Source organism: Triticum dicoccoides, chromosome 3A, assembly GCF_002162155.2.
Source record: "Triticum dicoccoides isolate Atlit2015 ecotype Zavitan chromosome 3A, WEW_v2.0, whole genome shotgun sequence".
NCBI classification, from domain to species: Eukaryota; Viridiplantae; Streptophyta; class Magnoliopsida; order Poales; family Poaceae; genus Triticum; species Triticum dicoccoides.
Window position 1 is genome coordinate 733,057,647 of NC_041384.1, and position 23,716 is coordinate 733,081,362.

Consider the following 23,716-nt stretch of genomic DNA (forward strand, 5'->3'; position numbering starts at 1 on the left):
AATACATAAACTGATAATAACTGTCATCATAACGTTAAGCGTGCGGACCCTACGGTTCGAGAACAATGTAGACATGACCGAGACACGTCTCTGGTTAATAACCAATAGCGGGACCTGGATGCCATATTGGCTCCTACATATTCTACGAAGATCTTTATCGGTCAGACCGCATAACAACATACGTTGTTCCCTTTGTCATCGGTATGTTACTTGCCCGAGATTCGATCGTCGGTATCCAATACCTAGTTCAATCTCGTTATCGGCAAGTCTCTTTACTCGTTCCGTAATACATCATCTCACAACTAACTCATTAGTTGCAATGCTTGCAAGGCTTATGTGATGTGCATTACCGAGAGGGCCTAGAGATACCTCTCCGACAATTGGAGTGACAAATCCTAATCTCGAAATACGCCAACCCAACATGTACCTTTGGAGACACCTGTAGAGCTCCTTTATAATCACCTAGTTACCTTGTGACGTTTGGTAGCACACAAAGTGTTCCTCCAGTAAACGGGAGTTGCATAATCTCATAGTCATAGGAACATGTATAAGTCATGAAGAAAGCAATAGCAACATACTAAACGATCGGGTGCTAAGCTAATGGAATGGGTCATGTCAATCAGATCATTCAACTAATGATGTGATCTCGTTAATCAAATAACAACTCTTTGTCCATGGTTAGGAAACATAACCATCTTTGATTAACGAGCTAGTCAAGTAGAGGCATACTAGTGACACTCTGTTTGTCTATGTATTCACACATGTATTATGTTTCCGGTTAATACAATTCTAGCATGAATAATAAACATTTATCATGATATAAGGAAATAAATAATAACTTTATTATTGCCTCTAGGGCATATTTCCTTCAGTCTCCCACTTGCACTAGAGTCAATAATCTAGATTACACAATAATGATTCTAACACCCATGGAGCCTTGGTGCTGATCATGTTTTGCTCGTGGAAGAGGCTTAGTCAACGGGTATGCTACATTCAGATCCGTATGTATCTTGCAAATCTCTATGTCTCCCACCTGGACTAGATCCCGGATGGAATTGAAGCATCTCTTGATGTGCTTGATTCTCTTGTGAAATCTAGATTCCTTTGCCAAGGCAATTGCACCAGTATTGTCACAAAAGATTTTCATTGGACCAGATGCACTAGGTATGACACCTAGATCGGATATGAACTCCTTCATCCAGACTCCTTCGTTTGCTGCTTCCGAAGCAGCTATGTACTCGGCTTCACATGTAGATCCCGCCACGACGCTTTGTTTAGAACTGCACCAACTGACAGCTCCACCGTTTAATGTAAACACGTATCCGGTTTGCGATTTAGAATCGTCCGGATCAGTGTCAAAGCTTGCATCAACATAACCGTTTACGATGAGCTCTTTGTCACCTCCATATACGAGAAACATATCCTTAGTCCTTTTCAGGTACTTCAGGATGTTCTTGACCGCTGTCCAGTGATCCACTCCTGGATTACTTTGGTACCTCCCTGCTAGACTTATAGCAAGGCACACATCAGGTCTGGTACACAGCATTGCATACATGATAGAGCCTATGGCTGAAGCATAGGGAACATCTTTCATTTTCTCTCTATCTTCTAGAGTGGTCGGGCATTGAGTCTTACTCAACTTCACACCTTGTAACACAGGCAAGAACCCTTTCTTTGCTTGATCCATTTTGAACTTCTTCAAAAAAAATTCAAGGTATGTGCTTTGTGAAAGTCCAATTAAGCGTCTTGATCTATCTCTATAGATCTTAATGCCCAATATGTAAGCAGCTTCACCGAGGTCTTTCATTGAAAAACTCTTATTCAAGTATCCCTTTATGCTATCCAGAAATTCTATATCATTTCCGATTAGTAATATGTCATCCACATATAATATCAGAAATGCTACAGAGCTCCCACTCACTTTCTTGTAAATACAGGCTTCTCCAAAAGTCTGTACAAACCCAAATGCTTTGATCACACTATCAAAGCGTTTATTCCAACTCCGAGAGGCTTGCACCAGTCCATAAATGGATCGTTGTAGCTTGCACACTTTGTTAGCTCCCTTTGGATCGACAAAACCTTCTGGTTGCATCATATACAACTCTTCTTCCAAAAATCCATTCAGGAATGCAGTTTTGACATCCATCTGCCAAATTTCATAATCATAAAATGCGGCAATTGCTAACATGATTCGGACAGACTTAAGCATCGCTACGGGTGAGAAGGTCTCATCGTAGTCAATCCCTTGAACTTGTCGAAAACCTTTTGCGACAAGTCGAGCTTTGTAGACAGTAACATTACCGTTAGCGTCAGTCTTCTTCTTGAAGATCCATTTATTCTCAATTGCTTGCCGATCATCGGGCAAGTCAACCAAAGTCCACACTTTATTCTCATACATGGATCCCATCTCAGATTTCATGGCTTCAAGCCATTTTGCGGAATCTGGGCTCACCATCGCTTCTTCATAATTCGTAGGTTCATCATGATCTAGTAGCATGACTTCCAGAACAGGATTACCGTACCACTCTGGTGCGGATCTTACTCTGGTTGATCTACGAGGCTCAGTAGTAACTTGATCTGAAGTTTCATGATCATCATCATCAACTTCCTCACTAATTGGTGTAGGTGTCGCAGAAACCGGTTTCTGTGATGAACTACTTTCCAATAAGGTAGCAGGTACAGTTACCTCATCAAGTTCTACTTTCCTCCCACTCACTTCTTTCGAGAGAAACTCCTTCTTTAGAAAGTTTCCGAATTTAGCAACAAAAGTCTTGCCTTCGGATTTGTGATAGAAGGTGTATCCAATAGTTTCCTTTGGATATCCTATGAAGACACATTTCTCCGATTTGGGTTTGAGCTTATCAGGTTGAAGCTTTTTCACATAAGCATCGCGGCCCCAAACTTTTAGAAACGACAACTTTGGTTTCTTGCCAAACCATAGTTCATAAGGCGTCGTCTCAACGGATTTCGATGGTGCCCTATTTAACGTGAATGCGGCCGTCTCTAAAGCATAACCCCAAAATGATAGCGGTAAATCTGTAAGAGACATCATAGATCACACCATATTAAGTAAAGTACGATTACGACGTTCGGACACACCATTACGTTGTGCTGTTCTGGGTGGCGTGAGCTGCGAAACTATTCCGCATTGTTTCAAATGTACACCAAACTTGTAACTCAAATATTCTCCTCCACGATCAGATCGTAGAAATTTTATTTTCTTGTTACGATGATTTTCCACTTCACTCTGAAATTCTTTGAACTTTTCAAATGTTTCAGACTTGTGTTTCATTAAGTAGATATACCCATATTTGCTTAAATCATCTGTGAAGGTGAGAAAATAACGATATCCGCCATGAGCCTCAACATTCATCGGACCACATACATCTGTATGTATGATTTCCAACAAATCTGCTGCTCTCTCCATAGTACCGGAGAACGGCGTTTTAGTCATCTTTCCCATGAGGCACGGTTCGCAAGTACCAAGTGATTCATAATCAAGTGGTTCCACAAGTCCATCAGTATGGAGTTTTTTCATGCGCTTTACACCGATATGACCTAAACGGCAGTGCCACAAATAAGTTGCACTATCATTATCAACTCTGCATCTTTTGGCTTCAACATTATGAATATGTGTGTCACTACTATCGAGATTCAATAAGAATAGACCATTCTTTAAGGGTGCATGACCATAAAAGATATTACTCATATAAATAGAACAACCATTATTCTCTGATTTAAATGAATAACCGTCTCGTATCAAACAAGATCCAGATATAATGTTCATGCTCAACACTGGCACCAAATAACAATTATTTAACTCTAAAACTAATCCCGAAGGTAGATGTAGAGGTAGCGTGCCGACCGCGATCACATCGACTTTGGAACCAGTTCCCATGCGCATCGTCACCTCGTCCTTAGCCAATCTTCGCTTAATCCGTAGTCCCTGTTTCGAGTTGCAAATATTAGCAACAGAACCAGTATCAAATACCCAGGTGCTACTGCGAGCATTAGTAAGGTACACATCAATAACATATACCTTTGTTCACCTTGTCATCCTTCTTATCCGCCAAATACTTGGGGCACTTCCGCTTCCAGTGACCAGTCTGCTTGCAGTAGAAGCACTCAGTTTCAGGCTTAGGTCCAGACTTGGGTTTCTTCTCTTGAGCAGCAACTTGCTTGCTGTTCTTCTTGAAGTTCCCTTTCTTCTTCCCTTTGCCCTTTTTCTTGAAACTAGTGGTCTTGTTGACCATCAACACTTGATGCTCTTTCTTGATTTCTACCTCCGCTGCCTTTAGCATTGCGAAGAGCTCGGGAATTATCTTATCCATCCCTTGCATATTATAGTTCATCACGAAGCTCTTGTAGCTCGGTGGAAGTGATTGGAGAATTCTGTCAATGACGCTATCATCCGGAAGATTAACTCCCAGTTGAATCAAGTGATTACAATACCCAGACATCTTGAGTATATGCTCACTGACAGAACTATTCTCCTCCATCTTGCAGCTATAGAATTTATTGGAGACTTCATATCTCTCAATCCGGGCATTCTGCTGGAATATTAACTTCAACTCCTGGAACATCTCATATGCTCCATGACGTTCAAAACGTCGTTGAAGTCCCGGTTCTAAGCCGTAAAGCATGGCACATTGAACTATCGAGTAGTCATCAGCTTTGCTTTGCCAAACGTTCTTAACGTCGTCAGTTGCATCAGCAGCAGGCCTGGCACCCAGCGGTGCTTCCAGGACGTAACTCTTCTGTGCAGCAATGAGGATAATCCTCAAGTTACGGACCTAGTCCGTGTAATTGATACCATCATCTTTCAACTTTGCTTTCTCAAGGAACGCATTAAAATTCAACGGAACAACAGCACGGGCCATCTATCTACAATCAAACATAAACAAGCAAGATACTATCAGGGACTAAGTTCATGATAAATTTAAGTTCAATTAACCATATTACTTAAGAACTCCCACTTAGATAGACATCCCTCTAATCTTCTAAGTGATCACGTGATCCATATCAACTAAACCATGTCCGATCATCACGTGAGATGGAGTAGTTTCAATGGTGAACATCACTATGTTGATCATATCTACTATATGATTCATGCTCGACCTTTCGGTCTCTGTGTTCCGAGGCCATATCTGTATATGCTTGGCTCGTCAAGTATAACCTGAGTATTCCGCGTGTGCAACTGTTTTGCACCCGTTGTATTTGAACGTAGAGCCTATCACACCCGATCATCACGTGGTGCCTCAGCACGAAGAACTTTCGCAACGGTGCGTACTCAGGGAGAACACTTCTTGATAATTAGTGAGAGATCATCTTTAAAATGCTACCGTCAATCAAAGCAAGATAAGATGCATAAAAGATAAACATCACATGCAATCAATATAAGTGATATGATATGGCCATCATCATCTTGTGCTTGTGATCTCCATCTTCGAAGCACCGTCATGATCACCATCGTCACCGACGCGACACCTTGATCTCCATCGTAGCATCGTTGTCGTCTCGCCAATCTTATGCTTCTACGACTATTGCTACCGCTTAGTGATAAAGTAAAGCATTAAAGGGCGATTGCATTGCATACAATAAAGCGACAACCATATGGCTCCTGCCAGTTGCCGATAACTCGGTTACAAAACATGATCATCTCATACAATAAAATTTAGCATCATGTCTTGACCATATCACATCACAACATGCCCTGCAAAAACAAGTTAGACGTCCTCTACTTTGTTGTTGCAAATTTTACGTGGATGCTACGGGCTTAGCAAGAACCAATTTTACCTACGCATCAAAACCACAACGATAGTTTGTCAAGTTAGTGCTGTTTTAACCTTCGCAAGGACCGGGCGTAGCCACACTCGGTTCAACTAAAGTTGGAGAAACTGACACCCGCCAGCCACCTGTGTGCAAAGCACGGCGGTAGAACCAGTCTCGCGTAAGCGTACGCGTAATGTCGGTCCGGGCCGCTTCATCCAACAATACAGCCGAACCAAAGTATGACTTGCTGGTAAGCAGTATGACTTATATCGCCCACAACTCACTTGTGTTCTACTCGTGCATATAACATCAAACCATAAAACCTAGGCTCGGATGCCACTGTTGGGGAACGTAGTAATTTCAAAAAAATTCCTACGCACACGCAAGATCATGGTGATGCATAGCAACGAGAGGGGAGAGTGTTGTCTACGTACCCTCGTAGACCAAAGCGGAAGCGTTGACGCAACGTAGAGGAAGTAGTCGTACGTCTTCGCGGTCCAACCGATCCAAGCACCGTTACTCCGGCACCTCCGAGTTCTTGGCACGCGTTCAGCTTGATGACGCTCCCCGGGCTCCGATCCAGCAAAGCTTCGGGGAGGAGTTCCGTCAGCACGACGGCGTGGTGACGATCTTGATGTTCAACCGTCGCAGGGCTTCGCCTAAGCACCGCTACAATATGATTGAGGTGTAATATCGTGGAGGGGGGCACCGCACACGGCTAAGGAACGATCACGAACATCAACTTTTGTGTTCTAGGGTGCCCCCCTGCCCCCGTATATAAAGGAGGGAGGGGGAGGTGCGGCCGGCCCCCTTGGGGTGCGCCTAGAGGAGTCCTACTCCCACCGGGAGTAGGACTCCCCCCCTCCTTCCTTGTCCTATTCGGACTAGGGGGGAGGGGGCACGCGGCCTGCCCTGGCCGGCCCTCCTCTTCTCCCTTATGGCTCATGTAGGCCCAATAACCCCCGGGGGGGTTCCGGTAACCCCCCGGTACTCCGGTAAACTCCCGATTTCACCCGAAATGATTCCGATGTCCAAATATAGGCTTCCAATATATCGACCTTTATGTCTCGACCATTTCGAGACTCCTCGTCATGTCCGTGATCACATCCGGGACTCCGGACAACCTTCGGTACATCAAAATACATAAACTGATAATAACTGTCATCGTAACGTTAAGCGTGTGGACCCTACGGTTCGAGAACAATGTAGACATGACCGAGACACGTCTCCGGTTAATAACCAATAGCGGGACCTGGATGCCTATATTGGCTCCTACATATTCTACGAAGATCTTTATCGGTCAGACCGCATAACAACATACGTTGTTCCCTTTGTCATCGGTATGTTACTTGCCCGAGATTCGATCGTCGGTATCCAATACCTAGTTCAATCTCGTTATCGGCAAGTCTCTTTACTCGTTCCGTAATACATCATCTCACAACTAACTCATTAGTTGCAATGCTTGCAAGGCTTATGTGATGTGCATTACCGAGAGGGCCCAGAGATACCTCTCCGACAATCGGAGTGACAAATCCTAATCTCGAAATACGCCAACCCAACATGTACCTTTGGAGACACCTGTAGAGCTCCTTTATAATCACCCAGTTACGTTGTGACGTTTGATAGCACACAAAGTGTTCCTCCGGTAAACGGGAGTTGCATAATCTCATAGTCATAGGAACATGTATAAGTCATGAAGAAAGCAATAGCAACATACTAAATGATCAGGTGCTAAGCTAATGGAATGGGTCATGTCAATCAGATCATTCAACTAATGATGTGATCTTGTTAATCAAATAACAACTCTTTGTCCATGGTTAGGAAACATAACCATCTTTGATTAACGAGCTAGTCAAGTAGAGGCATACTAGTGACACTCTGTTTGTCTATGTATTCACACATGTATTATGTTTCCGGTTAATACAATTCTAGCATGAATAATAAACATTTATCATGATATAAGGAAATAAATAATAACTTTATTATTGCCTCTAGGGCATATTTCCTTCACCACCGGCCACCGCCTACACCCCGGAGGAGATCACCTGGGTCCTCAACGACCTCGTCACAGCCGTTCAGGGGATCCGGCTGTACCTGGTCAGCCCCTACGGGCCGCCGCCTCCCCTGCCGCCGACCGCCGTCACCGGGCCGCCGGCCCTGCTGTGGTACTCGCCGCATCCAGGGGCCTCCGCGGCGTTCACTGGGACGCTGCAGCCCTAGCCGCAGCTGCCGCCACCGCCCCACAGTGGCCACAGTGGCCAGCGTCGGCTCCTGCCGCGCCTCCAGCGCCCATCGCCGCCCCTGCGCCGCTGTGGCTGCCGTGGCAGCCGCCGCACCAAGCGGCCTTCGCCGCGTTCGCCGGGCCATTGCAGCAGCCGCTGCAGCTGCCATCCATCGCCACCACCGCCCAACCCTGGCTGCAGTGGCAGCCGCCGCTCCTGGCGGCCTCCGCCGCGCCTGGCGCTCCGCCGCAGCAGCCGCTGCCGCTGCCCGGTGCACCACCGCAGCAGCCACCGCCGGTCAGCTCCGGTCCCGCATCGACCGCACCGGCAGGAGTCCCACTTCACCAAGTCCAGTCCCCGCCATCGCCGTCACCGTTTTCGTCTTGGATCGCTACCCGCCACGTGTCGGCGGCGGTGAGGCTGCAGGCCGCTGCGCGCGGCCTCCTAGCACGTCGGCGTGTGCGGGAGATGCGTGGTCTGCAGCTGCCGCTCCTTCAAGTTGCCCTTCGCTGCGCAAAGGACCTCGATCTCATCCGCTATGTCGAGGATCTTGGGCATGCGGTTTCCCCCACGGGCGGCGGGCATGCTGTTTTCCCCGCGGGCAACGACCTCAAAGTCTGCGACATCGGCGGTTGGGGGCGCACCCCTCCTCGTCATTCTCCATCGCAAGCCCTCCACTCTTCCCTGTGCGGTGCAAACCAACAGCCGTCCGGCAGGGAGAAGGCATGGTGTCACCGACAGCAGCGCACCGCGTAGCACCACTGCATTTCGCCACCGGCCGCCGCGAGGGCGCCTCTCCTAGTCACTCTTGCGACCACTTCCAGGTGGTCATACACATGCACTCCTTTTGTCCAGGTGGTGTCCATGGGATCCAGGTGGCTGTACACGTGCACGTCCGACGTGCGGATGGTGTCTACTTTTTGTTAAGGGGTCCAAAATAAAGCGTCCCAGTCCATTTCAGGTTGAGAATAATAAAACAAGCCGAGATGTAAAAGGCTTGTTTTTAGGTGTTAGGTTTTTGTTGCGTCGAGTCATGGTTATAAGTTGGTTAGGCTGCAGCTCGAGGACAAGCTGCATGTCCAGATGGGGTGTAGTGTTAGAGTACGTAATGGGCCTAATGGGCCCATTAGTCTTAGGGTTAATTAGAGATAAGGGTCGCTTGCTTAGGGGTCAAGTAAGCCTTGCTTGGGAGTCAAGTAAACCTCTCTATATAAAGAGAGAAGATGTATCAATCTAATCAAGCAAGAATTAAGAAGGAAATCCCTTCCCTCTTGCCCGGCCGTGGGCAAAAAGACCCCCGGTCGGCCCTCTCGCGCCCTCCTTCTAGCAGCGCCATAACAAATGTAATATGTAATGTTGCTATGGTTCTAACTATCATATTTGTAAGATGTCGATTTGACATCGTGTTTGCACCTATGAAATTGTTTCTAGGGAATGGGCCTATGGAATTTTGATATAACTATGTGTTTTTGGATTTGATTGTTGCCAGCATTCATCTAGATTCTAAATCAAGATCATGGCAATAGTTATCATCCCCAGTACATCAACATACACTGAATGGGAAAAATTATGTACAAAAAGTAAAAACTATAGCTAAGGAAAACATAAATGTAATATGTAATGTTGCTATGATTCTAAAGATGTGATTCTTATCATCCCAAGAATTGTTCTTTACGTACACTGCACTATTTCTACAAAATGAGTCAATCAATATAGAAGCATCTCCGAAAACTAGTCAATCAACACACATACGATTTATGCAGTAAGAATAATGACGCAGTTGTTGCTTGTCAGGTTCATCAGCGAAAGGAGGACGAAAACATATTGCATGAAGGCCAAGTTAGATAGCAGTATTCAGCATGTGACTTTTGAGATCTGTCATCCTGGATTAGCATATGCAAAATAGGCACTAGTATTTGGAATCCAGCATCACACTTCTATATTACTTCATCAAAAGAAGATAATTGTCTGCCATCAGCTATCTCCGACGAGCATTTGGTTTTTAATCAAGTTTGCGACGTAGTCAGCAACCCAGAAGGATCCAGCCTCCGTGCAGCAGTAGCCGTGTGTATGACCTTCTTTCTCGACCGACAAGGCAACCCCTGGAGCATGCCTTGAGATCTGTATTTTAACACTCCCAGACAAATTAACATGAGCAAAGCTATCCATGATACAACATAACAACTCGCATGATCAGAATAATGCCGTTGAAATAATGAATGTGATCTATTCACCTCTTCCAAGTGAGTTAGTGGACCCCAGTGATCATCCACACCGAACAGAAAAGCAATTTGGTCCTGTTTTGCTCTGATGAAATTCCAGTCCGGCTCTTCGTGAAGCTGAAGTGCATAGTAACATGGTCAAGAACTAACTGGTTTGCAAGTAGAAAATAGTAAGAAACTCTAGTATAGTACTGCAAGTAATGCAATTGTCTTTGCCATGTAATGCAGCTGAATGTAGCATTATAATACTCCTATAATACTCTTGTGACCCATAATGCAGCTGGATGTAGCATTATCAACATTTACCTTTTCGAACTCTGTCTTTGCCATGAAAAGCACATTGCGCATCGTATGGTACTGCACGGTTTGCAGAAAATGAGCACATGTCTCGACATGTTTTCAGATAAGAGAAAAATACAAAACAGATGGCCAACTAAATAGGAAGAAGCTCAGAGCACCTGCAAGAGATGGCTACATCCAGCATCAATGGCTGCTGTAGACCAAGAAGATCCAAGGAACCTTTTCACAATGCTCCTCGTAACTGAAGCCTGGAGTGAGCCGATGAAAGACACTAACAAACTAACCCCTTTACTAAGGAGAGATGACCTGACACGTTCATTTGAGAAGATCAAGTTCAGAGAAAGAATAATATTCATTTGGGAATAGGCATGATGATAATTTCAACTTTGAAACTCAAAATTAAGGTACTGAATAACCTCCTATAAGATGATAATTAGGACTAAGAATAGCTATAGACAGCTATATATGTTGGTTGTCTTCCTAATTGCCTACTGTCTAGCAACCTGTATGTGTTGTGTTGCTTGTTCAATAGAACAACAATTTTAGATTTTTTTCCCTATCACGGCTCATGCTATCACATCGCCTTGTTTGAATTATCCAAGTTTTGTGGAGTAGCAAACCGGTATTGTTGTGTTGATAAATATACATAAAAAAGCAACCAAACTCTAAAGAATTTACTACCTTGCAACATATCCAATTGCTGATTGCTTCATAGCATTCTTGTTCAATGTCAAAAATGGATAAAGCCCCACAAAAAAAATTACCTGTCCAGGAGTGTCAAAAACAAAAATGAAACAGCAAGTGCAGACTTAAGGAAAGGACTTTGAAAGGAGTGCTAGACTTGGATAAATACTCATACCTTCTTCTGAAATCTTTTGCATATTTCCAGACCTATGTACGCGCCAATAGAATGACCCACCTACATTTGATACAGAACTAAGCTTAGATGCTTTGTTTCATGTACAAGCGAATCACATACTCTTCAGTAAAAAACATATTAACAGTTGGATCAAATTGTACATAACTAACAGTTTTGTACAATACTGCAGAAAGAGTAAACAAATCAAGCGCTTCAGTACTATGATGTCTTCATGCGCAAGCCAAATGAACTACATATGAAAATATATTTATGAAGATATTACCCCAAAACAAAATGATCATGGGCCAGCAAGTCAAGCAGAGGTGCAGGCACCTTTCCACAAAATTCACTCAGACTTTCCTTTTCCTCTATTCGGCTCAATGTAATACTTAAACTATATGAAGTTTTAAACACTTGTATTGTAGAGTAAACCAACTAAATTGTCCACCTAGTAATCTAGCATAGGACAGCTTGGATTTAATAAAAGGAAGCTTGTGTTGGTGAAGACAGAAGCATACCACAATTATGGACTGTTCGGTATGTAGAAGCTCTTGCTCAAGAAAATCAATCTGCAAACATGGACATGAGAAATATGAGTAATCTATTCTCAATAGTCGAGAAAAAGATGAGAGAGAAAAATGAAACAGGAAAGTGTTCGCCTGTTCCTATTAAGTTTCAGAAGAGTGTTTCTTTTTGCAGCAGAAACAAAATTACGAAGAGCAGTTGCAGTTGGAAGCGACGAAAGCATGCCAAAACGAACCTTGTGCTCAATCTGTTCGTGTAATGAAAACAATCGTCCGTGCTCGTAATCCTGTCATGGGTAGTGTAACAATCATATACAGCAGCGGCCTTAATATGCTGACCAGACAGTAAAAAACAACCATATCATAGTAAACAACTAAACATCATGCCAGAGGAGCAATAAAAGAATGTGCAAGGATTATTGTTGTGCATTTATTCCTAACCATGCCAGTGAATAAGGATGACAACTTTGAAACCAAGATGACCAAAACATTGAAATTGTTTTGTTTAACAGAACAAATTATTGAGAAGCAGGGGATTGCCAAACTTTTATCATAGCAAGTAGTGAATAGAGCGCACAAGTGGAACACCAGTTCTCAATAGAAATTTATAACCTGAACCAAGTTATGAATACCACTAAGAACCTAGAAAATTTCCTAACAACCTGATGCTTTAGAAAACCCCCTCTACGTATCTGTCTAAGGGAAACCACTAAGAACATCCAATGCTCTGAAACTATGATAATCCCAGACAATCCATCACCATTTTTAACTGTCTTCCATAAATATAAACAATACATGTGACTGTCCCTTGTCGATTTCAACATGACGATATGAATCAAACTGAAGAAATCTGTTTATTACCTTCTGCCCATGTGAAATGTGCCCTATCGCTGAACAATGCACAAGGTTCATCAGCAAGCAACAACATCAATACATTGACGAAAATACACATGGATCAAGCAAGCTTACCCGTAACAGATGCCTGCCCGCCGAGGTTTTCATACAGGGCTTCGACAAAGTCCCTGTAGAATCCAACAATACCTGCCAGCCACACAGAAACATCAGAGCAACACAAGCCCCTGACTGACGGATCCTTCTTCACGCATCAGCACTTCAACACATGAAAAAGCAGAGATAATTTATGGCGCGCCGGCGGTCACCAACCTGGATTTCCAGGGACGACCAGAACGTGGAGCGACGGCGAAGGCTCCCTGGATCTTATCTCGAGCAACTCCGTGGCGAAGCTGCAGAGGATTTGATTTCAGACTTCAGTAACACAAGCAATTAGCGCCAGCTGCGGATGCGGAGAGGGCGGGTACCTGGAGACCATGCAGGTCCTGGCCGTGGCCCGCGCCCTCAGGGGGAACGGCGTGAGGAGCCCCGCCCTCTGCATGCTGGATCCGGCGCCCGGCCTCGCCCCGCCGCCGCCGCAGGCCGCCGGTCTAAACAGCCTGGGGAGCTGCCCGACAGAGCGCCGTGAGAGCCGGGCAAGTCAGGGGGGCGATAAGGTCGAGGGAACAGCGCCTACCTGGGCTCTGCACCGGAAATCAGCCGCGCGCAGGCACGATCCTACGCTGCACGGATCAGAAAGGGGAAATTTTGGTGGGGGTTCGATTCGTGGGAGGAGCGCGGGGGCTTACCCATCCAGACGGCGCCGGGGGAGGAGGAGGGGGAGCGGGCTCCGGCGACTCGCCCGCCGGGAGGGTGCCGCGCGCCGCCGGAGAAGAGAGGGTTCAGGCTTCGGAGCGGCAGTGAAGACTGAGCGGGTGGTTCGGTCAGCTACCTTCCCACCGATGGATCAGGGGAACGCCGAACACGTGACAGTGGTCATTATTCCCAGTTTTCCCAAGTTTCTTTCAGAAAATAAACCTTCCTTTTTTTTTCTGAACACACTACAGACGCAAGGGCTCATATACACGTCCATACACTCACCTCTATGAACGCACACATGCACACTCTACCCCTATGAGCACCTCCGAAAGACTGAGCAGACATATCATCTTAAAATTTACGAAGTCACCGTAGACACCTTGTCATCAACAGAAACGTCTTCTCCCACTGAATGCGCATCGCTGGAAATGCTGAAATAAATTCAGGAATAAATGCGAGCATCAAGACTTGAACTCTGATGGGACTGGGGATATCCCTTTCAAGACCCATAGATACATACAGTACATTGTTGTGTTTGTTAATTTTATTATTGTATATTTAGGACTGTCACTGGAGTGGTGGAAGTCGCATCTCTCAAGATTGTTTCTCTTTTTTCACTCTTTGATATCAATTTCATAGCTAAATGGCAGTTACGGTAGACTCTCGAATTCTTCATTACTTTAGGTGCTGGCTGTGGTAAATGAATCAATCCTAATTCCTAAACCCTAAACCTAATTTCTCATTGTGCCAATTCATCCAACTTCGCCCGTTTCTAGTGACGTCATCTAACTTTGTGCTGGAAGTATCAGTATTTGTCGATCCCATTTAGCAATCTTAGAAGCTGATGGGAGTACTTGTCACCGGCAACAAGAGTGTGAACCATAGACCTTAGTTCAATCCAACTTAATTAAACCAGGTTCTTTCTTCACGCCTTGCTCTTTCATCACATCTCTAATTTTTTAAGCTAAGGAGAGCTCCCCGGCATCCAGCTAAATGTTGTAGAGATTTACATAGGATGCTAATGAACTGGGCTATAGATCTACTATCATGTCTGCGACAAGTTGACCTCTCTCCATGTCTCGACAGATACGACATGACGCTAGCAAAGGCCGCTTCATCATGGAAGATTGAATCCCTTATAAAAGCCTCGGCATCAACTATAGTCTCCAAGCTCGACCAAGAAGGTCGACATGACATGTGCAATGCTTGATTGTTGGGCTCAGAGCATATTCCTCTTGCATAATTTCGTATGCAAGAGTTTCCTGTGGCAGTTAACCGACCAAAACCAGATTTTTTTTGGCAAAGCACAGAATCTGCTCACCTGTCCTTGCAATAGCCAAACTGGCACAAGCATTCATGACACTTGAATACTTGATATAGTGAAAGGGTCAGGTTTCAGTCCAGCAAATAATCCATTGAACACAATAGGCTCCCTCGACTCTGCACCTCTGAATCCAGACTTAACGCTTCTCTCAGGACAAATAACCAATATACAATTAGCGGTGCATACGTATGTAAAATAATCAATCGATAGCAAAACTGACTTAATCCGACTAACTAAAAGCAACCAAGCATTTTTTTCTTCTCTTCTAGCAAATAGAACTCCATCACCAGGGAAGGACACACATAGCCAGGTAGGTAAGCCTAAGAGCAAGGAGCGTTTCAAGCACTATGTATAACAGGATTGTATATCATTTTAAGGTGGCATGCATAATTTCCCTGTTGGGAGCATATCCTTATAGCAAGGTCGGTAAATGAACGAATCGTCGACACAACAAGCTACTTGCATGTGGTCTTTATCGAGCTCATCCGCATCTCCTAGATATTGCATCCTTGACGTGTCGAGATGGTACACTACCACCGCGCTGCTAAGAATGAGGATGAGTGCATTCTTGTGCGGATGAAATCCCACGATACTGCAATAGGCACCTTGTTCTACCGACTGGTTGTGGTCGGCGCCTCCAATCATGTCGATGAAGTTGTCCTCATCCGAGTTCCAGGAATGTTCAGAGTCATATGATCTGGCCCAGTCGTCATCAGCGTCTTCGTCGGTCAAGCTGACTGGACCACCTCTGCTTCCAACAATCCTCCATGTCACCTTTGGTTTTATTTTAAGAGTGCGAATCATATCGCCATGCAGGTTGAGGTTGGTGTCGTGCGACAGTGTCCAACCTAGCTGTCCACCGGTCAATTCGTTTAGCATCCAAACTCGAAGCTGCGAATTGTTAGTCGCCACATAATGTACCCCTCTCTCATAGCTTGCTATGACGGAATCTTTGGGCAGCGAGAGCCCGCTTCTTGCACCGCAAGGTTCCTCGGGAAGCTGGACCATATCATAAGTCCCTTTCGACTAGCCATAATGGGGAGTAACATACATTAGTAACATACGCGTATTCCTAGACTATGTTAGTACCTTCATAATAAATAGTAACATAAGTGTGGTAACATGTATAGCTTCATTTATTAGGTTATAGACTCATATTGTATTGGGACATGTGATGTTACAGTAACTAGCTAAGTTACTACTACTACCTCTCACCTCATTAACTTATTGCCACATAAGCAAATTTGCTGAGTTGGATTCGATGTTACTGCTGGTCTTCGAGGGGCGTAGGATCACGAGGACATTGTTGTCGCAATGCATGTAGACAGACCCACACCAGTAATTAGATGAATGAAATGTACCCCCTAGCTCTCGAGAGTTCTGGCAACCATGTCGTAGAGGTGCCCCGGGGAACAACGCCCAGGCGTGAACTCTTGGTCCTCCCATCGCCCTGTGCATGATGAGTACATTAACATTGGCAACACATTCTTCTTGGCCTCCTTTGCCCCCTCTGCTTGTGCTTCCCCGAGCGGCGGAACCTCGCCTTGCGACTTAGTAGCTGGTAATGGCTCCTTGAGCAGGCCACCATTCGGAAAGAGGAACACATGGTAGTGTAACGACACGGCAGGGTCGAAAGCCAGGGATACGCCATACCTACACCACGGCGTCGATGACCACGACACACGAGCATACCGTGTCGTCGCGGGGTTGAGCACGTAGTAGGAGCCATCCCACTCCTCGAGGAGGAGGAGACCGTTACATGACTGGTATATTATCGCCTCGTGCGGGTAGACAGGCCCCCGGAAGCCAGACACACCGCACATGGCTGGTGGCGCGAAGAAGGATGAAAAGGAGCGGCACCCCGTCTTGTTGACAAAGAGGCCGGGGAAGGCACTGTTAGAAATACTTTAAACTGTATTGTAATCTCATCTAAACTCTATCTCTACTCCCTGTCTTCTCGTAGCTATCCAGGTTTCCTCATGTATGAAGGGTTGAGTCCTAGCAATCAACCTCTTCCCTGTATCGCACGGCATATTGCCAGAATCAATATATACCGATGCGGCTCTCCCCTGGAAGAGTAGGAACGCTTCTTTACATGGGATCGGAGCCACCTCTTCCAATCTAGCGACAAACAGATCTATCGACAAACAGAAACAAACCACCCACCCATCCATCGCGATCATGTCTTCCGCCTCAGCTTCGGTCGTCCTCAACCTTGGGCAACCCCCGTCTGAGAAGCTGTCAAGGGCAACTATCTCCTCTGGAAGGCCCAGGTGATGCCCGCCCTGCGAGGAGCGCAGGTGACAGGGCTCCTGGATGGATCGGATGCAGCACCTCCGAAGCAAACGGAGCAGCAGCAGCAAGACAAGACCATGGCCATGGGGCCAAATCCCCTATACGGACCTTGGCTCTCGAAGGATCAGCAGGTTCTGAGCTACCTGCTGAACTCTGTCGAAGGAAATTCTCGCGCAAGTCATCGGAAAAGAACATACCTTCAATCTCTGGACTGCCCTCACCACCCTCTTCGCGTCCCAATCCCAATCTCGCATCACCAACCTTCGGATCGCCATTACCACCACCAAGACGGGCACCATGAACAGCTCCTCCTACATTGCTAAGATGAAGTCTCTCGGTGACGAGCTAGCAGCAGCCGGGCGCCCTGTTTCAGATCCCGAGATGGTGGACTATGTCCTCGCCGGACTTGACCGTGATTACGATCCGGTTGTGGCAGCCATCGGTGCCGTCAAGACCTCCATCACTGTTGATGACTTGTTCGCTCAAATTTCTGCCTTTGATTAGCGTATGGAGATGCTTGGTGATGGAGGTGAAGGAGGCTTCCACTCATCTGCCAATATGGCCTATAGAGGGCGCGGCCAATTCAGATCACGGGGGCGAGCCCGTGGCACCAGAGGGCGTGGCCGTGGGAGGCGCCCACCTTCCCCTGCCAGCAACGGTGGCAGAATCCCGCGGGGTCGTTCACAACAATATCAACAACAGCGTCAACCTCCTTGCGATTATCCGAAGTGCCAGATATGCCTCAAGCACCACCGCGGGGGTGCCCATGCGTGTTGGGATCGTTACGAGGAAGATGAGTACGAAGAGAAGGAGGCTCATGCTATCACCGACTCCTACGGCATCGACACAAACTGGTACGCAGATACTGGTGCTACACATCACATCACAGGAGAGCTGGACAAGCCGACGATCAAGGGCATGTACCGTGGACAAGACCAAATACACACCGCAAGTGATTCTGGTATGAAAATTACTCATGTTGGTAGTTCGATTGTCAAAAACCCCATGAAAAAATTTGCATCTAAACAAAATTCTATATGTGCCGGAAGCATCTAAGAATCTTCTCTCTATTCATCGGTTTACTCTTGACAATCGTGTGCTCATTGAATTATATCCTTTTTTGTTAAGGACTTGGCCACGAGGAGAATCCTTCTTAGGGGCAAGTGCGTGGGAGGCCTCTACCCACTCATCTCTTCATCATCATCATCGTCAAATAAACAAGCTTTTGTTGCTGTCAAGCCCTCTTCAGCAAAGTGGCATAGTAGATTAGGTCATCCATCATCAGTTATTGTTAAGCTTATTCTTAGTCAGAATAACCTTCCCTACTCTCACGAGTCTAGTATTGAGTCCGTTTGTGATCCATGTCAACAAGCTAAAAGTCATCAGTTACCATACCCTATTTCTATTAGTGTTTCTACTGCTCCCTTACAACTTATATTCTCAGATGTTTGGGGGCCAACTCCTACTTCAGTTGGTAGACATTCATATTATGTAAGTTTTATCGATGATTTTAGTAAATATACATGGATCTACCTTCTTAAGAAACGGTCTGAAGTGTTTCAAGTTTTCAAGAATTTCCAAAATCTTGTCGAGCGGAAACTAAACACTAAAATCATTGCCATGCAAACTGATTGGGGAGGTGAATACAAGAAGCTCAATTCTTTTTTCCAACAACTTGGCATCTCTCATCATGTTTCGTGTCCGCATGCTCATCAACAGAATGGTTCTGCCGAACGCAAACATCGCCATGTTGTTGAGGTAGGGCTAGCCTTGTTAGCTAATGCTTCTATGCCACTGAAATTTTGGGATGAAGCATTCCTGACTGCAACATATCTCATTAACTTGCTCCCGAGCAAAGTCATCAAATGTGAGACTCCTATCACACGTCTTTTTGGTATCACTCCAGATTATAAATCCCTTCGTCTGTTTGGTTGTGCATGCTGGCCCAACCTTAGGCCATACAATACTCGTAAACTGGCCTTTCGTTCAAAAAAATGTGTATTTCTTGGATACAGTGCAATTCACAAAGGGGTTAAATGTCTAGATGTGTCCACCAACAGAGTCTATATATCTCGTGATGTCGTATTTGACGAGTCCGTTTTTCCATTTGCATCTCTTCATCCAAATGTCGGAGCACTTCTTAGACAAGAAATTCTTCTTCTTCCGACACATCTTCAAAGTTTTGATCATGGGGGAGATAGTTGCACTAACCAAACTGATAATTCTACCACCACTAGTACTTTGTCTTTACCAGTGCAGGTTCATGACGAAAACGGAGCAGAAAACGGTGTAGAAAATGATCAAAACCTTGCAGAAAATGAGGCTATATTTCATGCAGAAGAAGGAGACGAGGCAGGCATTGGACCCGAGGCGGATCTGTTGTCACCTTGAACTCCTGTACGCCAGGAATTTCCGGATCGGACGAGGGAATCGTCTCTGGATCGCGTGCCTGTCAGGAGCCTCTTCCGCCAGCGGGCGTGTGCCACGTCGCCAGCAGCGACCGCCAGGGGGAGTCCCACACGCGGGCTGGCGCAGAGGACTGCGACCGGGTCGGGCCCGCACCTCACATGCGGGGCAATTCCAGCGACCGGCTCGCCAGCGAGAACTGGCTCGGGGTTGAGTCCTGCGCATGTGCAGGATTCCCTCGGATCTTCTGTGGCCACCGATTCAGATATGAATGCAACTTCAAACACACCACAGGCCACTAGATCTGGGACATGGTCAGATGTGCAAAGTGAATCCAGTGCTTCAGGATCTTCTGCGGCTGGACCTCCTGCATCAGCTTCTGCACAACAAACTACACGTCCTTCTCAACCGCAGCCAGTTGCGACATCTCGTGTTATGACCCGACTACAAAAAGGTATAATGAATCCAAAAGTCCGAATTGATGGTACCGTACCATATGGCATGTTGTGCATTGCAAGGGAGCCAACAAATTTGGAAACTGCATTGAGTGATCCAAGATGGAAAAATGCAATGGATGAAGAGTACATGACGCTTATGAGGAACAAGACATGGCATCTTGTACCTGAGCAAAGAGGTAAAAATATTATTGACTGTAAGTGGGTCTACAGAATTAAGAAAAAGGCAGATGGCTCGGTTGACAGGTATAAGGCACCTCTAGTTGCAAAAGGTTTTAAACAACGGTATGGGTTAGATTATGAGGATACTTTCAGTCCGGTTGTTAAAGCTGCAACTATTCGACTTGTGTTAGCTATTGCTGTGTCTAGAGGATGGAGTTTAAGATAGCTAGATGTTCAGAACACGTTTTTGCATGGTGTTCTGGAAGAGGAGGTTTACATGGGACAACCACCTGGATATGCAGACAAGAAAACACCTCATTATGTTTGTAGACTTGATAAGGCACTCTATGGTCTGAAACAAGCTCCAAGAGCATGGTACTCAAGGTTGAGTTCTCAGTTAAGATGTCTTAGTTTTGTTGCATCTAAAGCTGATACGTCACTTTTCATCTATAACAAGGGAACTACAGTTTTATTCGTGCTAATATATGTTGATGATATTATAGTTGCAAGCTCCTCGCAAAATGCTACTAATGCTCTTCTGCATGATCTAAGTTCAGAGTTTGCACTGAAGGATCTTGGTGACTTACACTTCTTCCTAGGCATTGAGGTTAAGAAGATTCAAGATGGCATAGTGCTAAATCAAGAGAAACATGCCACTGAACTTCTAGCTCGTATGGGGATGAAGGACTGTAAGCCTTCACCTACATCATTGTCTTCCTCAGAAAAACTTTCAGCATTTGAAGGAGAACCACTCAAGGAAGAAGAGAGCACAAAATACAAAAGTGTTGTAGGAGCATTGCAGTATTTAACGCTGACGAGACCAGACATATCTTTTGCTGTAGACAAGGTTTGTCAGTATCTACATGCACCTACTACTGCAAACTGGACATCTGTTAAAAGGATTGTAAGATATATAAAGCACACTGTGAGCTTAGGGCTTCAGTTCAGATGTTCTAATTCTACACTTGTTAGTGCTTTTTCTGGTACTGACTGGGCAGGATGTAGTGATGACAGAAAGTCGACCAGAGGATTTGCGGTATTCTTTGGCTCTAACTGAAGGAAATATGCCCTAGAGGCAATAATAATGTTATTATTTTATTTCCTTATATCATGATAAATGTTTATTATTCATGCTAAAATTGTATTATCCGGAAACATAATACTTGTGTGAATACATAGACAAACCAAATGTCACTAGTATGCCTCTACTTGACTAGCTCGTTAATCGAAGATGGTTATGTTTCCTAACCATAGATATGTGTTGTCATTTGATTAATGGGATCACATCATTAGGAGAATGATGTGATTGACATGACCCATTCCATTAGCTTAGCACCCGATCGTTTAGTATGTTGCTATTGCTTTCTTCATGACTTATACATGTTCCTATGACTATGAGATTATGCAACTCCCGTTTACCAGAGGAACACTTTGTGTGCTACCAAACGTCACAACGTAACTGGGTGATTATAAAGGAGCTCTACAGGTGTCTCCAAAGGTGAATGTTGGGTTGGCGTATTTCGAGATTAGGATTTGTCACTCCGATTGTCGGAGAGGTATCTCTGGGCCCTCTCGGTAATGCACATCACATAAGCCTTGCAAGCATTACAACTAATGAGTTAGTTGCAAGATGATGTATTACGAAACGAGTAAAGAGACTTGCCGGTAACGAGATTGAACTAGGTATTGAGATACCGACGATCGAATCTCGGGCAAGTAACATACCGATTACAAAGGGAACAATGTATGTTGTTATGCGGTCTGACCGATAAAGATCTTCGTAGAATATGTAGGAGCCAATATGAGCATCCAGGTTCCGCTATTGGTTATTGACCGGAGACGTGTCTCGCTCATGTCTAAATTGTTCTCGAACCCGTAGGGTCTGCACGCTTAAGGTTTCGATGACACTTATATTATGAGTTTATGAGTTTTGATGTACCGAAGTTAGGTCGGAGTCCCGGATGTGATCACGGACATGACGAGGAGTCTCGAAATGGTCGAGAAATAAAGATTGATATATTGGACGGCTATATTCGGACACCGGAAGTGTTCCGGGTGATTTCAGAGAAAACCGGAGAACCGGAGGGTTACCGGAACCCCCCGGGAGAAGTAATGGGCCATATGGGCCTTAGTGGAGAGAGAGAGGGGCAGCCAAAGGTGGGCCGCGCGCCTCCTCCCCCCTGGTCCGAATTGGACTAGGAGAGGGGGGGCGGCGCCCCCTTTCCTTCTCCCTCCCCACTTCTTTGCCCCTCCTAGTAGGAGTCCTACTCCTACTAGGAGGAGGACTCCTCCTTGGCGCGCCATAGTGGCCGGCCGGCCTCCTTCCTTTGATCCTTTATATACGGGGGCAGGGGGCACCCCTAGACACACAAGTTGATCCACGTGATCATATTCTTAGCCGTGTGCGGTGCCCCCTTCCACCATAATCCTCGATAATATTGTAGTGGTGCTTAAGCGAAGCCCTGCGACGGTAGTACATCAAGATCGTCACCACACCGTCGTGCTGACGAAACTCTTCCCCGACACTTTGCTGGATCGGAGTCCGGGGATCGTCATCGAGCTGAACTGGTGCTAAAACTCGGAGGTGCCATAGTTTCGGTGCTTGATCGGTCGGGCCGTGAAGACGTACGACTACATCAACCGCGTTGTGCTAACGCTTCCGCTGTCGGTCTACAAGGGTACGTAGATCATACTCTCCCCTCTTGTTGCTATGCATCACCATGATCTTGCATGTGCGTAGGAAATTTTTTGAAATTACTACGTTCCCCAACAGTGGCATCCGAGCCAGGTTTTATGTGTTGATGTTATATGCACGAGTAGAACACAAGTGAGTTGTGGGCGATATAAGTCATACTGCTTACCAGCATGTCATACTTTGGTTCGGCGGAATTGTTGGACGAAGCGGCCTGGATCGACATTACGTGTATGCTTACGCGAGACATGTTCTCCCGACGTGCTTTGCACAAAGGTGGCTAGTGGGTGACAGTTTCTCCAACTTTAGTTGAACCGAGTGTGGCTATGCCCGGTCCTTGTGAAGGTTAAAACAACACAAACTTGACAAACTATCGTTGTGGTTTTGATGCGTAGGTAAGATTGGTTCTTGCTTAAATCCCGTAGCAGCCACATAAAACTTGCAACAACAAAGTAGAGGACGTCTAACTTGTTTTTGCAAGGCATGTTGTGATGTGATATGGTCAAGACATGATGCTAAAATTTTATTGTATGAGATGATCATGTTTTGTAACCAAGTTATCGGCAACTGGCAGGAGCCATATGGTTGTCGCTTTATTGTATGCAATGCAATTGCGCTGTAATGCTTTACTTTATCACTAAGCGGTAGCGATAGTCGTGGAAGCATAAGATCGGCGAGACGACAACGATGCTACGATGGTGATCAAGGTGTCGCGCCGGTGACGATGGTGATCACGACGGTGCTTCGAAGATGGAGATCACAAGCAAAAGATGATGATGGCCATATCATATCACTTATATTGATTGCATGTGATGTTTATCTTTTATGCATCT

General features: G+C 45.6%; 1 protein-coding gene across 3 annotated transcripts; it reads right to left on the reverse strand.

Annotated features, from left to right (window-relative positions):
• Nucleotides 1-9,623: 9,623 nt before the first annotated feature.
• On the reverse strand, nt 9,624-13,688 carry LOC119270567 (lipid droplet-associated hydrolase-like). Of its 3 annotated transcripts, XM_037552575.1 has the most exons (14): nt 13,540-13,688; nt 13,428-13,468; nt 13,219-13,358; nt 13,064-13,143; nt 12,869-12,940; nt 12,761-12,789; nt 12,136-12,186; nt 11,894-11,944; nt 11,376-11,435; nt 11,198-11,280; nt 10,675-10,822; nt 10,523-10,573; nt 10,229-10,333; nt 9,624-10,115 (listed from the first exon to the last, which is right to left on the reverse strand). In XM_037552575.1, the coding sequence occupies exons 1-14, from the start codon at nt 13,541-13,543 to the stop codon at nt 9,969-9,971; spliced, it is 1,062 nt and encodes a 353-aa protein (XP_037408472.1). In that variant the 5' UTR covers nt 13,544-13,688; the 3' UTR covers nt 9,624-9,968. The 3 variants fall into 3 exon arrangements, with proteins under 3 accessions (XP_037408472.1, XP_037408473.1, XP_037408474.1); XM_037552576.1 differs by having other exon boundaries at nt 13,219-13,434; nt 13,540-13,686; XM_037552577.1 differs by lacking the exon at nt 13,428-13,468 and having other exon boundaries at nt 13,540-13,668.
• Between the last annotated feature and the right edge of the window lie 10,028 nt (nt 13,689-23,716).